The following is a 15,542-nucleotide window of genomic DNA, read 5'->3' on the forward strand; positions in this document are numbered from 1 at the left end:
TCCTTTATCTGCATATGCTTTACTTTTGCTTATTAAGCATTAAATAATTGTCTTAGAAAATATGACAACTCTTTTTTAAGGGGTTACATGGGTTTCGTGGGTTCAAAAAATCGAATTTTTGTTTTTTGGCTTATTTATTTCTATAACAACTCAAGAATTTTATCCAAAGTTTTCAAGTAGATCCGAATAATTATTTCGGAGATACAGTATTTGGAAGGTGTGCTTCCAAGTCAGGTATTAATGTTACTGAAAAATTTAAACGCGTTTTTCTCGGAACTGTTGAAATTCGAAGTCGGTTGTCAGATTTTCTCGAAAACTACCCAACCGATGCTGATGAAATTTTGCACAGGTGTTCGAGATACAATTTTCTCGTGCTTGAATGAAGGATTTTATTTTTTTTTTCAAATTACAACTATTTTCAAAATTAAATGTCAAGCAAATTAGACCGAATTTTTTATTTTTTTGGAAAAATGTATGGCGAAATTCCAATTTTAACTTTTTCGAGGGGTCTCCGGAAATGACGTCACAACGGAAAAGTTTTAATTTTTTTTGAAAATTTCAGAAATTATTCTTTAAATATGTATCTATGGAAGGATAGGAAAAAGTTTGAATTAAAAAAATAATTTTCTACATAGAAAATATTGAAAATAGGCCTTTTTTACCTGACAAAACCCATGTAACACTTTAATTCAAGTTGTTTTGGGTTATAGAAATACATATTTTAACTTTTTAGATTAGAATATACTTTTTACATCATCTCTTAAAAGAAGTTCATCAACTCGGCTATCATTAATTAAAATATTACAAATTTATAAAAAAATGCTAATTGTTTTTAGTAATATTTTTGAATAATTTGTTGAGAAATTTTTATTTAATTTTTTTTTATGTAGAAACTATGCATTTCTAGGAAGACACTTTTTGAAATATCATATTTGCTTGGAAATCCGACTGAAACAAAGATAGCCTATGAATAATATATTTTATTTCTCAGGAAAGTTCTCTTAAATGCTCAATATACATTAATTATATTGTATTCCCTTTCGTCAAACTTCTTATAGATATTTTCTTACTTAAACCAGTTAATTTTATTTCAAAACTAAAATATTTATTTTTTATTCGACATGTGCATATGGCAACCCTAAACTCAATCAAACATATAAAAATATTATCTATCATCATCGAAAAAAATGATTGCCATAATCTTGCCGCCAGTATAGCCTAGCAATGGCTCAACTTTGATAAACTCAAATGTGCCAACGAAAGTGTGATGGTCGCATCGCACACACACATATATAACAGCCAATAACATACATGTAAACATGCAACAACAAAAACATGTAATGCTCCCTACATATATGTACATACAGACATATATGCGAAAGTCTTTGTCAATTTATTTGCCAGATGTCAAAAGGCCAAATTATTGTTTGCACTTGATGAGTGATTGAACGAAAACCAACATACATACCGACACACACCGACATACCCAACCGATGGTTGGCAAATGTGCGAAGTGAATCCGCGTATTTGTGGCGGTCAAATAGGTTGGGCAGCAGCAACAGTGGCATCATCAACATCATCCGCATCACCAGCAACCACAACAGCAGCAGACGGTCAGTCAGCACGCTGACTACCGAGCCAATTGGTCGCATATAAAGTTTTCTTCTTTGTTTGTCTGTTTGTCTGTTTCTTTCTTCGTTTGCTACTTTGCGGTACTAATCTTGAGGTGTCAGTCAGTTAGTCATGCGGCTAGTCAAGCGGCTGGCAGACTGGCCGCCGGCAATAGTCACCGCACAGCAACCAATTGTACGCTAACCTACTTCTATCAAAGCAAATACCACACAGTCGTATATACATATACATATGTATATGTGTATGTGTGTGCGTTTGAGAAGCTGAAATTTGCATGTTCAAGCTCATAATCGCAAAATTTACTTGCTTGTAAGCACCAAATACTCATACCTACACAGACGCTCATACAAGATCGTGTAACTATTTGTACATTTGTGCCTTCTTTGTATTTGCTTACATTGTATCAAAGCAACATTTGTTTGTATGTGCGAATGTGTGTGTGTGTGTGTGATGCTCACACTTATTGCGCGTGCACTTAGCTGCTTGTACGTACACATGTAGTTGTCGATTTATAAGTGCTTGTACGTGAGTTGTTACTTCTCTGTTAAGTTTATAATTCGCATTGTGATTTTTGCATGCCGCTTTGACACAATTACATTCATACATGCACACATATAGATATATGGTTCCAAAACACCTTTAACACATTTTCATACATTTTAGTTTTGTCAAAGTTTGTTTCGTTTGCGGTCTCATGTCTTAGGTATCATCATTCATTGAAAATACAACATTTGGTTTTGCCGATTTCGTGCAAATTTTTGAATTTGCTGAAAAAACGTTGCTAAGTCCAAAATCCGCTTTACATGCTTAATGCATATTTACTACAGTAATTTGAATAATTCGTTCAATAGTATGCATTTTTAAATGCTTAATTGTATATATTCCCACGGAGATAATAACACTAAGTATTGGTGTTATTCAAAATAGTATGTATTATGCTTTATCATAGAAATTCAACTAAATATTGAGACAGGTTTAAAAAAAGAATTTTAAAAATATTGTTCGACATTTTCTTTATAATGTAAAAACATGTAGACTGCTTAAGCTGTATGAAGAGTTTAATATACTACATGTACTGAAAAGTCATTGGCCAAGCATTGAAATAAATTTTTTTATTTAAAAAAATATCTTAGTCTTCATAGAGTAATATATTTGTAGTATAAGTGCTTCAACATTTCTATACCGATTAGATAGTATGGTGCTTCGAGACCTTCAAAATATTGCCAATATTTGAGTGAATTTTTTTTTCAGCTCCCCACTTTTTTCGGATTTCAGTTGGAGAGCGGAAAATGATTCGGATTAATTTCAATTATCCAAAAAGTAATTCAAAATTACAATGCAACAGGTGGGTTTATTCCAAGAATAATACGGTACGGTAATAAGTTCATCTCAAAGCCATCAGACTTCTGGAATTACGTTATATTTTGTGTGATATTGAGGCTTAACCCTTAAATGCATGGTGTACCATATATGGTACATGCCATAAATCCTTCGGTATCTCCTCGAGCGAAAAATAAGGAAGCAGACTAATACATAAAACAAGTAAGGCAAGGCTAAGTTTGGCTGCAACCAAACATTTTATACTCTCGCAATTTATTGATATAGTTTTATTAAGATAACACATAATTTGACCCACACATTCGGCAATTTGAGCCATATATTCGTCCAATAGAATAACGAAAACCATCATATATAGTATATGAGCGCTGAGGTAATTTCTGAACCGATTTCACAAATTTTCACCACCAATGTACACTATATCCAATACTATACTAAATTTTGCTAAGGTATTTCACATATTAACCAATATATGCGGAATAAAACCCACAGGAAATTAGGAAACCGGAACCGGATATGGAGCAACCGGAACCGGATATGGGTAATCTTAACGACACCGGGCATGGGATAACCGGAAATGGGACAACCGGAACCTGATATGGGATAACCGGATATGGAGCAACCGGAACCGGATATGGGTAATCTTAACGACACCGGGCATGGGGTAACCGGATATGGGATAAACGGATATTATATTACCGGAAACGGTAATGATGTTACTGAATATGGGGTGACCGGAACCGGATAAGGGCTAACCGGATATGAGGTGGCCACATTTTCCAATCCGTTTCATCAGGGTGTCCAGAATCGGTCGAGTAGTTTGAGATATCGTTTTTAACTCATGAGGTGGCCGACGCCACGCCCATTTCAATTTTTTTTAAATCAGAGTGGTAACGTTTTCCGTTAGTGAATTAGTAACCTAACCTTTGTATGGAAGGTGGGCGTGGTTATTATCCGATTATATCAATTTTAATCGTGTGTAATGGGGTTCATAAGCGAAACGACTGCAGAAAATTTGGTTTATGTAGCTTTATTGGTTTCCGAGATATTCACAAAAAGCTTATTTAGGAGCGTTCCGCGTCCATTTTTCAGAAATAATTCCATCCAGATTTTACTTGTATAGCTTTATTTATGTCTTAGTTATGATACTTTATAGGTTTTCGGGTTTTGTCCGGGCAATGGGCCGATTTCGTCAATTTGCAATAGCAAGTTTCGTCAAGATATTTTTATTTTCAAGTTATCCGTTGCACGGACAGACGGACGGACAGACAGACAGACAGACAACCGGATTTCAGCTCGTCTCGTCATCCTGATCATTTTGATATATATAACCCTAACTCGTTCAGTTTTATGACTAACAAACAACCGTTATGTGACCTTAACTATATTACTCACTTAGCAACTTTTGTTGGGAGAATATTAAAATGCTCTAGGATGTAATTGTTGAGGAGTCGGACAAGACTACAGCGGAAGAAATAAAAATACTGGTTGATTCTATGTCAATAAGCCTAACGGAGGTTTTGCAAAACGGAGGGTATCCAACTAGTTCCTAAAAACTATATAATTAAAAAATTATAAAAAAAAATTGGGGTGTATGCAGATACATATGTATGTACATATATGCAAGCGAGTGAATATTATTTTTCAATCAAGTTCCTTTAATATTATCTCAGAGCTACAGTTTGAATCGCATCAGCACCCTTAAACCATATACATTGAATTATTTCCATTCGTTCTGATAAATATGTTGATATTATGTTATACGCTATACTATTTAATTTTCTTCACTCTTTATCATAAATTTAATTAGACATTTTGTATAGAAGCTTACTTATGCTAATTCTTAAAAAATTAGAACATTAAGAGTTTTATTAGTAAAATCAAAAAAGCATTTTATAATATATCTTCTTAATATCATTTATACATTATAATATTAAAGTTTACTAAATTTTCTACAATCTTGCTTATATAATTCTACATTGAAAATAAAAAAGTGAGCAAAGCGTGTGTGAAGGCGAAATTATAAACTTGAATCTTAAAATACACTCAATGCAGTATGACACATGCACCGCATAAAAGTAATGGGCGAATTAAAATTTAAATGAAGTTAATCCGCTATTACTGCTGCCAATGACACTCGCTCATACAAAAGCGTTTAATTAAAGAGAGGTGAGTTTGCACAGAATTCAATAAGAATTCAATAAAAGACATTGCTACGATGCAGCGCTATTTATTAACATTATCAACAACGACTAGACATCCACATATACTCGTACTTGTAGTAGCTCATGCAAACAATCGCTACATTAGAGCTTAGAAAATACAATTGAACTAAAATTTAACATCACAATACACGCCATAACCTAAAAGCAAACAAAGCAATACTTAAGACGCCGGCTCCGGACCCACCGGCAAATGTGTGCCTTGTGGCTGGAAACCATGCTCATCCGCCACATAATTGAGTGTATATTGCACACCATCCGGACCGGTCCAGCTGACGGTGCCCTCGACCGAAATGGCGCCGGCATGTTTCACGGTAGCGGTTTCCTTGCGTGACACGCCATCGCTGGTCTCGAAGCTGTGCGTAGGAGAGAGAGAGAGAGAGATGAGATTAAGTTATATAGAGCGTCAATATGCTTAATCAGCGCTATTAAAATATAATTTATCAAATACTTACGCAAAATTATAGCCATTAGCGCCGATATTATCATTGGAATAGTTAACGAGCTGCACATCGACATCGCTGTGTGCCTGTGTGGTTGTTGTTGTTGGTGCGGGTGCGGGTGTGGAATCTGGCACAGGGCTGGCGTTAATCACGCATGCGCCAGCGCACAGCAACGCCAATAGCAACACACAAAAGCGTATCATTTTACGGCAAACGATGGTCTCAGTACTCTCGACAAGCTCTATGTAGTTTAGTTCGAGCTTTGATTTATGACTTTTCAATGAAGTTTGTCGCTTAAGTCTTGTGTCTTTTACTCAGTGGTTCGCGTTTCGGCCTGTCTGTCGACCTGTCTACCAGTACTCGAAATCGGTGCAAACGTTTTTTCGGGACTGTTCAAAGCCGACAACTGCGCAACCAAATGCGCTGCGCAATAGCTTTATATACTACTAAATGGTCATACACAAACAATAGCGGCTACTCACACACCGCGCATCAACAATGCGAGTTTCATGGAAGAAGAAAGAAGTTTTCTAACTTTTGTCCCAAAATAGCCGGACGAATTTGAAGACGTGTACAATAAAATACGCAAATAAGAGCATCTACTCATAAAAAAAGACGAAAACGAAAAAACGCACAACAACAACAGCAATAACAGGTATATAACATGAAATCAAATATAAATAAAACAATAACAATAACAACAATGACTGTCACAGCTGAATCGAGCTTATAAAATGTTAGAATAGCCGCAATTGAAATTTAGAGCCAAACTAATTTAGCATCAAGTCGAGTAACGTTTGTTTTAAAGTCGATCAAAAGCATCTCACACACGTATCAACGCTTGTCTTCGTCGAGGCGCTGCTGTCGCTGCCGCTTGCTGTGACATCAGGCGATCTTGATGCTTGCTGCTCGATGCTGATTGTTTGGTGTTTGTTGTTGTTTTGTGTGTTGTGTAGGTTGGCTCTGTGTCGACGTTTTAGTCGTTGTGCCGGCTGCTGTGCGAATGCGTTCGCCTCGGCAAGAGCGAGGCAATAAAAAAGTCACCGAGGACTAGCGCAAATAAAAAGACTGGGCAATAAGCGCAGCAAAGCAATGACGAAAATGAAAGTTGAAGGTAAATATACTATTTGACGTTACTTTGCTGTGTTGTGCTGTTCTGGTACAACCGATACTTATGTGGTTCAACGAAAATGACAGAGAATACACCGGAAAAATTATTGCGTAAGAAATTGCATGCTGACGTTGCTTAATTTTGTGTAATTTTTTTTTAGCTAAATATCCTCTTACTTTTATAAGCAAACTGTGTCAAATTAATTAAATCTTAATGCGCCAAAATGTAGGCTAAATATTGTCCAATATTTTTCAAAATCGTTCTTAAAATGTTTTGTTATATTATTGTTCCGATAAAATGGACATTACCATTTAAAAAATTTAACTTCATTCAAATTATTTCTTCTGAAATGACAAGAAGAACTCTCATATATGGAGAACTATGGTCGATAGAGATCGCTAAAAATCGGATACTTCAAAATACGATTTCAAGTGTTTCTATGCAATTCTTGAACTACCAGGCAACAATATAGTTGTAGATGTCTGTAGTGTGGCCTACTTCACTACGACAGCAATGCGGCAATACTGGCTTTGAAATCGATGACAGTATGCTCCTTGCTAATTAAGGAGTGTCTAACTTTCTCATAAATAGCTACTATCTATAGCTACCCGACTTGTTCACCGCGGAATAGTTGAAAACTGCAAAGCGGACAAGCTTTCAAGAGAGGGTACCCTAGTAGTATTAACACCGGTATGGAAGCGGATTGGTAGTCCATGGTCCATTTGCGCACGAGCACTGGACTTAGAGACATCGCATGAGCTCACCAAGCACTAAACAGCAACCAATAGCTGTGCAGTTACAAGGGCATTTTTGGGCCGCAGTGGAGGATTCTCTTTAGCCTGATGCTTGAAAAAATAGTTCGAGCCGCAGAGCTAAACAGATAAGGTACAATTTTTTATAAGAGTGTACAACTACTGGTGTACGCCGATGATATTGATATCATTGGAAACAACACCCGCGCCGTTAGTTCTGCTTTTTCCCGCCTGGATAGGGAAGCGAAGCGAATGGGTCTGGTGGTGAACGATGACAAGACGAAATATCTCCTGTCATCAAACAAACAGTCAGCGCATTCGCGTCTTGGCTCCCACGTCACTGTTGACAGCCATAACTTGAAGTTGTAGATAATTTCGTATACCTAGGCACCAGCATCAACATAATGTCAGCCTTGAAATCCAACGCAGAATCACTCTTGTCAATAGGTGCTACTATGGACTGAGTAGGCAATTGAAAAGTAAAGTCCTCTCTCGACGAACAAAAACTAAACTCTACAAGTCCCTCATCATTCCCGTCCTACATTATGGTGCAGAAGCGTGGACGGTGTCAACATCCGATGAGACGGCACTAGGAGTTTTCGAGGGAAATGTTTTGCGGAAGATTTATGGTCCCTTAAACATTGACAACGGCGAATACCGCAGACGATGGAATGAGGAGCTGTATGTGTTATTCGACGACATAGACATAGTCCAGCGAATAAAAAAACAGCGGCTACGCTGGCTAGGTCATGTTGTTCGAACGGACGAAAGTGCTCCAGCTCTGAAAGTTTTCGATGCAGTACCATCTGGTGGAAGCCGAGGAAGAGGGAGACCTCCACTCCGATGGAAGGACCAGGTGGAGAAGGACCTGTCTTCACTTGGTATTACCAATTGGCGCCAAACTGCCAAAAGGAGAGATGCGTGGCGCGTTGTTGTGGACTCGGCTATAACCGCGTAAGCGGTGTCTACGCCAGTCAAGAAGAAGAAGTGGAGGGTTCTCTTAGCAAGATCCATGTCGGGAATACATGCGGTGAGACTAGTGATTCTGGCAGATGCAAGTTGCTAAAGCTGTTTAGAAGAGGACGAAGTGGAATCATCTAAGTATTGCATCCTCCAATGTCTAGCATCTACCATACATAGCTTAAAACACCAGAACTTAGCCAAATCCTTGAAATCATGAACATTTTGGATCAATACTGGTTGATTCCTTAAATATGACAATATTAATCAGTTTTTCGAATAGAAAATAAAAATTCTGTGTGCGAAATGATTGAACGAGCTGAAGTTTTCATATGTATACTGTGATCTTTGATAATTATATGAATAACAACAACTAAATTCGCTTTATTTAAAAAAGAAAACTGGATTGGCCTTCACTGGATTGGCTTCACTATGACAAAATTTAAAAATATGGAAAAGGTTGCTATACTTTATTACTACGGTATGCTGCAATAGTATGAAAATGATGCATCTTAAAAACAATTCTGTATAGCAACCAAATAGGAAGAGAATTATGTTTGTGCATTCAGCTCCGGAACTTTATATTGATGGACTCACAAATATTGTGTTCCAAGTTGAATAATGTATTTCATCCTATTGGAAATAACAAAAAACTTTGAAATCGCAAGTGATCATACTCAAGTTGTATGTAAAAAATATTTTTCACTTTTTCCAAATAATAAATATTGCTTTGATTACTGTTGAGCAGAGTATGTCATAAGTAAATTATATTTGATATTTCACAAACCAATACAAGATCCAGTATACATATACAGTCATGCAAATCAAGTCATAATAAAATTTCTAATACTAACTTTTTAATTACAGGCAAACAATTACAAATGATCACGATTTTATGCATGTATATATGCACACATGTGAGCTTAAATACATACATACACCAGCTTATTTACTAACACAACAAATTACTTCCACAAACGCAATTATCTCCTACTCGCGTGCTAATAATTTCCGATTGGCATACTAACACACATCGCTCGTAATTGTGTAATGATTAATTAGAGAATGATTAGTGCGCTATTAGTAATTGATTTATTTGTGTTTATTAACTTGTTTCAAAATATATAAGAGCGTTGTACTTTTGTTAGACCCAATATATTTTGTTATTGACTTTATACTTTTTATTCAACTTTGCTTGAAAAATTTATCAAGATAATAAGCTTAGTTAAACAATCAATCAGATAAACAAACTCTGTTTTAGCCCGTGCTTGTGATTATCGGCATACGTCACTAGAATTGTGTCTTTGACGTCAGAGGATTATAAGGTTGTGTATATTACCAAGTCATTATGTTACGTGAAGATGTTCGCACAAGCGTTTCCATTTAAGTTCATATACGAAATATTGTTATACTTTAGGCATATACGCAACGGTTTAAGTTTTGTTTACATAAATTTCGTATACTATATAGTAAATCAGCGAGAACTCTTATGGCTTCTTAAGGTCAATAATACCATTAAATCGATACCATTTTATAGCATAGCCAAAAAATAACTTAATGCTAATTCGAGCAGTTAGTTATACATAAGTTTAGCATAGCATGAATAAACATATTTGGTTTGGCTTTGTTTACTTCTTTATTTAGATTACTGAGCAGTTCATTAATTTATTTATCAGAAATAATAGTCGGCGAAAACTTAAATGGTAATAAAATCGACTAAAAAATTAAGTGTTAATGAAATAAAAGACTTATAAGTGATCATAGCTTAACTGAATATATGCGTAGCATAACATAAAGCAACTATTTTTGGAAGTAATTTGATGCAAATATAGCAAATTGTTATGAGAGTAAATAATATGATGTGAGATAGGATAAGTTCAGTGTATTTGCATAGCAAAATAACATGCTTAACTTAACCTAATATAGCATAACATAGCACAACATAACATAACATAGCAAAACATAGATGTATATTGTTATGCATATCATAGAACATAGGAAAATCCGAATTTCAGTTAACACAACAAAACATAGCATAGAAAAATACATTTTGGGATAGTAAAGCATATCTCAATTTTTCACACAATTTATAACATAACATAAAAAACATAGCACAGCATAGTTTGAGACATACAATATTATTATAGGTTCGATTTCAGTCAGGAAATTCTAGTGGCAAACTGGTATATTTCACCTCAGTCGTTTGTTATTTTACCGCACTGTTAACATATATTTGAGTAACGCCACAAACCACGTACGTAAGCATTGCCAGCGGTATTTCCGATTTCCATAAAAATAATTATTTAAATGGTAATATATGAGAATAGAAAAAAATATATAAAATAATGAATATAAACCGGTATGTTAAAATAAATAAATATCTGTATATAACACTATAACTGTTTTCTTATAAATATATACATATACATATGTATATTTATATATTTGAATACGTAAGAAATAATTAGTTAACTCACCTTGATGCATCTGTAAGATGGCAATCAAATAATAAACAACCAAAAGTATAAACAAACGCCCAAAGCGGTTCAAATGTTTGATTTTGTGAATTGATGCTCGAATGGCGCATGGGCGATGTGTTCGTACGTGTACATAGAATGTTGATAATGAGTAATGCACTTTATGGTATTTTCGAAATTGCTGCGGAAGTTGATATGTTGAAGCTCTGAGGTATTGTTTTGTTTTCGAGCAACTATTTTAACATATATGTACATAAAGATATTTATATTATATATATTTATACCATACATATATTTCATTAATTCACACTCATATAAATAAATATATGAAAAGTGCTTAAATGACTCTTTATATTTATAATGCATATATTCATATTCCGAAAATTCTATATTCTAAAATTCATTTTCATATTTCGAAAACTCGAATTAAAGAATTCGAAATTGGAAAAAAATCTAAATTCGAAAATTCGATATCGAAAATTTGACAATGTTATAAAAACATTTGTCCTTCTGGTTAACAAAATTAAAAATGATAAATTATTTTCAACAATCGAAACCACCGAAATTCGAAAATTCGATTTCGAAAATTCGATATCGAATGTTACCAACCAATTTTTCTTTCTGACAAATAAAATTAATAATGATAAATTATATTCAACAATTCGAAACCATCACTAATTTTAGCCAAAACCATTGCACACCTATTGAAATCGAAACTCCTGCCGTGCTGCAGCATCATTTATTTGTAAACATATCTTTGCATGTTTGCGTGTATGCATATTTTTAGATTTGTTTGTTTGAATGTACAATGCAGATACTCTAAGAAAACCACAAACATTTACTTACTAACCAAAGTGTTGTTTCCATTATTGGCTGTGGCGCTGACAAGCTGCACAGCGGTGGAAATATTCTCCAAGGGCTTGACAAGTGAATCAAACATATTTAATTTTGGTGGGTAAAACAGCGTTGCCAGGTAGGTTAAATTAAGCAACAGATAATAGCTGTAAACTGTGAGATTCTGCTCATTAATAAAATGAATTTTAATTTTTTTTATTCAATCAAGTTTGGGAAACACTGCCATCGATTATCACTGAAGGTGTTAATTCATTAGCCAATTTAGTGCATACGTGCGTATATACATATATATATATATGTATATATGTACTTAAGTAAATCGATATGCATTGAAATATTTATGAAGTGTTCATTTAAAGTTAAAAGCCTCGAGCTGTCGCTGGTAAATATCGATAATATTGTTTTTGTTTTCTTCTTCTGAATTTTGGTTAATGCTGCCGTTAATATTGATATCCACCTCATCTCATGTTCATTAATACGGTTCTTCTAGCAAAACAACGTTTACTAAGGTCATCAGCACACTAAAAACAAAACAACAATAACAAATTGATGCCAACCGAAATTGGTGCTTGCGAGAAGTGCAGCAAGAAATTGAGCTTGTATGCGTTGGCGTCTTGCGTTGGTTAAGACATGCATTTTGCTTTTGTTGTAGCGTATATCTAGCAGAAGTTGCTTTGAAGAACTAATAGTTTCTTCTATGCCATCAGCAGCATTGCGAGTTCATATTTTTTAGTGGGTGAAATATCGTCATATAAAACTCTATAAATTTTTATATTTATAACAACAACAATGCATGTGAAAATGGCGGCATTCTTTATTACCATACGCAGCTCAATGCTATTTGTTATTAATTAATTAATCTTACTTGATAAACTTGCATTGTACCTCCACTTGATTTTCGGCTCTGTCTTTCCTGAATTTATTCACTTTAATTGCAACTCCATAAACATATAGTATATATACGTATGCTTGTATATATCACAGCTGGTATTATTCAGGAACATCAGTTAATGAAGGTACGAACTGAAATTGTCGTGATTTTCGAGGTTAACAAAAACAACATTGAAATTAATAAATACCACATTACGAAAAACACCAAAAAGGTTGGAATTTTTAGTTGTTGTTGTATGTTTGAGGGTGTTTCGCAGTAACTGCGACACTTCATGTGAAGTGGGAAATTTTATGTTAAATGGAAAGATTAAGATTCGTAGCTTAAAAACTTGCCTTTTGTATACATATAATATAAGTATAAAGGGTGCTTTTGTTGGTGGTTTTTTTTTCGCAAATACGTTCTTGCCTTAGATATGAATCTATTTCATCCATATTTTTACTAAAACTCATTACACGCATTGATATATGGATTTCAAGTAGGTAACCGAACATTTTATACTCTCGCAATTTTTTGATGTAATTTTATTAAGAAAAAGATTCCCTCTGAATTACATTAAAATATCTGAGAGATTTAACTATATTTTCGGCGAAAAAATACCCTTAGACACTGAATTCTTCTAGTTCGATATCCGGGGCCTTGAAAAATTATATTCCGATGTAGATAATTTTTCCACAAAGTAATGGCACACTTCAAATACAGTATTTATGTAAAGTTTTTTTCCCCTATCTTCATTGGTTCCTAAAGTATATAGTATAAAGTGAATGAATCAGACGGAATTCAAAATTGAGTTATATGGAAAGTAGACGTTGTTGGGAACCAGTTTCGCCCATATTTCATCCGTGTTATCAGGTCAAGAAAATATTATATACTGAATTTCATTGAAATTGGTCAAATAGTTTCTGAGATATGGCCCATAGTGGGCGACGCCACGCCCATTTTCCAATCTTTTTTTTTTTAATCTGAATGCAGCTTCCTTTTGCCGTTCCTTTTGTAAAATTTAATGTTTCTGATGTTCTTCATTAATGAGTTAATCACGTTTGTTTCAACATAACCTCTGTATGGGAGGTAGGCGTGGTTATTATCCGATTTCAACTATTTTCATGGTGTGAGATGGGGTACATAAGGGAAACAACTACAGACAGTTTGGTTTATATAGCTTCATTGGTTTCAATTATTAATATTTAGTACATAGAGGCTAATTTAATTCTTGAACCGATCTCGGCCATTTTTAGAAAAAGTACTGAATATTAAAGTCAACTGTAAGTCTAGAAATTATTAGGTATATGAGGGATAAAGGAAGTTCTGAACCTTTTATTTTCGGGAAAGACTTTGTACTAAATTTATTTCAACATTTTCTCACAAAAAAATTGGTATTATTCAATATCTGAGAATGGAAAAGATATTGTTCAATTTCGAATATATATTTTCTCCTTTCTCAATTTGAAACACAAGCATGCTAAATACATGCTATATATCTAATTGTATTTATAGTCTAGTTGAGAAACATGCTTTGAATGAACCAAATTATTAAAAGACTAACAATATGCTGGTAGAGTTAAAGATAAAAATGGACTTAGGGACCGATTATCCAGATTATGTGGTGAAATATCGATTTGTGGGTATATCTTCTCAATGATTTATACCGACAAATAAGCTATAACTTATCGAATGTTATTGGAAGATTTACCGTCTAAGCTGACAAAACTCATTCGAATATTTATGAGAAGTAGTCTTGGCTATTACCCAAAATATTTTTTTTTTATTTTTTTATTTTTCATTAACTAATTGATATATAGTTTTCGAATTTATTTATATTCGACTATATTAATGTTATTTTTTTATTTGAAATATTTCTTTTGCACGAAAAGAAACACCCTAAAGATACAGAAGAGTTGTAAGCGCGATATATGTATATACAGCAAAGCAAAAAATTGTATAGTTAATTGAGTTATTACTCAAAGAAACGGATACATACTGGTCGTAAAAATATTTCTTTCTAGAATTGTTACTGCTTTCGATAGCGTTATACCGCTGCCAAGACCGCTTGTTAGACACTACCGATATTTATTTGCACTAAAGGTGTTTAAAAAGCATTTGCAATTGACTTAAATAGTAAAAAAAAAAATATTTTATATTGTTTGCAGTAGAACAATAGAAAAATGCTCAAACCATAGCGAACTCGATGAGCACATGTTGGGCACTTCACACATACGCCAAAACAGTTTCGAGTGTAGCTCATAAATTACACTAAAAAAAACTTAACAACCATTGAAGATCAATTGCTTTTACACAAATTAACAAACACAGAAACTCAATACGAGTGCGTCTTCGAAGGCGTGAAGGCGCGTGTGTGCGTGGTGCGTATTGTGAACTTAGGTGTAACATTGAATGGCAGCACTTAGATGCGCTTCAGTCAAATAAGAAAAACGAGCAACAACAACAAGGCAATGCGAATTGGCGAATAGCTCAATTGTCAAACGCTAATCAGCAATGCGTTGAAGTTCAAGAAACGTCAGCGCTGTTAATGGGTTTGTACTGTCTTGCGGTTAATGACCGCAACGGGCATATTTTGTGCGCCTGCGCAGTACATACACGCACACACACACATATGTGTATATGTATCTTTATAGCCGAGTGCAAATGATGTTCGAAGACACCTAGATAATCCATTGAATTACATAATTTGCGCTTCATTATGCAGCCGTTCATGTGCGCATGCATGTGTTTGTATGTGTGGCGCGCATGTTTGCCTAAAATGCTTTTTTATTGATGGATGATGCTGCAGTGCGCTCTCTAACACTTTTGGATTTTCAGTTTCATTTAATCGAAATTTTATTGATATCTCAGCGATGCTGTGCTT

The 15,542-nt window shown here is 34.5% G+C and overlaps 1 protein-coding gene across 1 annotated transcript; it reads right to left on the reverse strand.

The window, feature by feature from the left end:
- Positions 1-5,184: 5,184 nt before the first annotated feature.
- Positions 5,185-6,649, reverse strand: LOC105214289 (endocuticle structural protein SgAbd-6). Its single transcript, XM_011187633.3, has 2 exons — positions 5,648-6,649; positions 5,185-5,548 (listed from the first exon to the last, which is right to left on the reverse strand). The coding sequence occupies exons 1-2, from the start codon at positions 5,836-5,838 to the stop codon at positions 5,356-5,358; spliced, it is 384 nt and encodes a 127-aa protein (XP_011185935.2). The 5' UTR covers positions 5,839-6,649; the 3' UTR covers positions 5,185-5,355.
- Positions 6,650-15,542: the final 8,893 nt, after the last annotated feature.

This window comes from Zeugodacus cucurbitae, chromosome 4 (assembly GCF_028554725.1).
Source record: "Zeugodacus cucurbitae isolate PBARC_wt_2022May chromosome 4, idZeuCucr1.2, whole genome shotgun sequence".
Lineage (NCBI taxonomy): Eukaryota > Metazoa > Arthropoda > Insecta > Diptera > Tephritidae > Zeugodacus > Zeugodacus cucurbitae.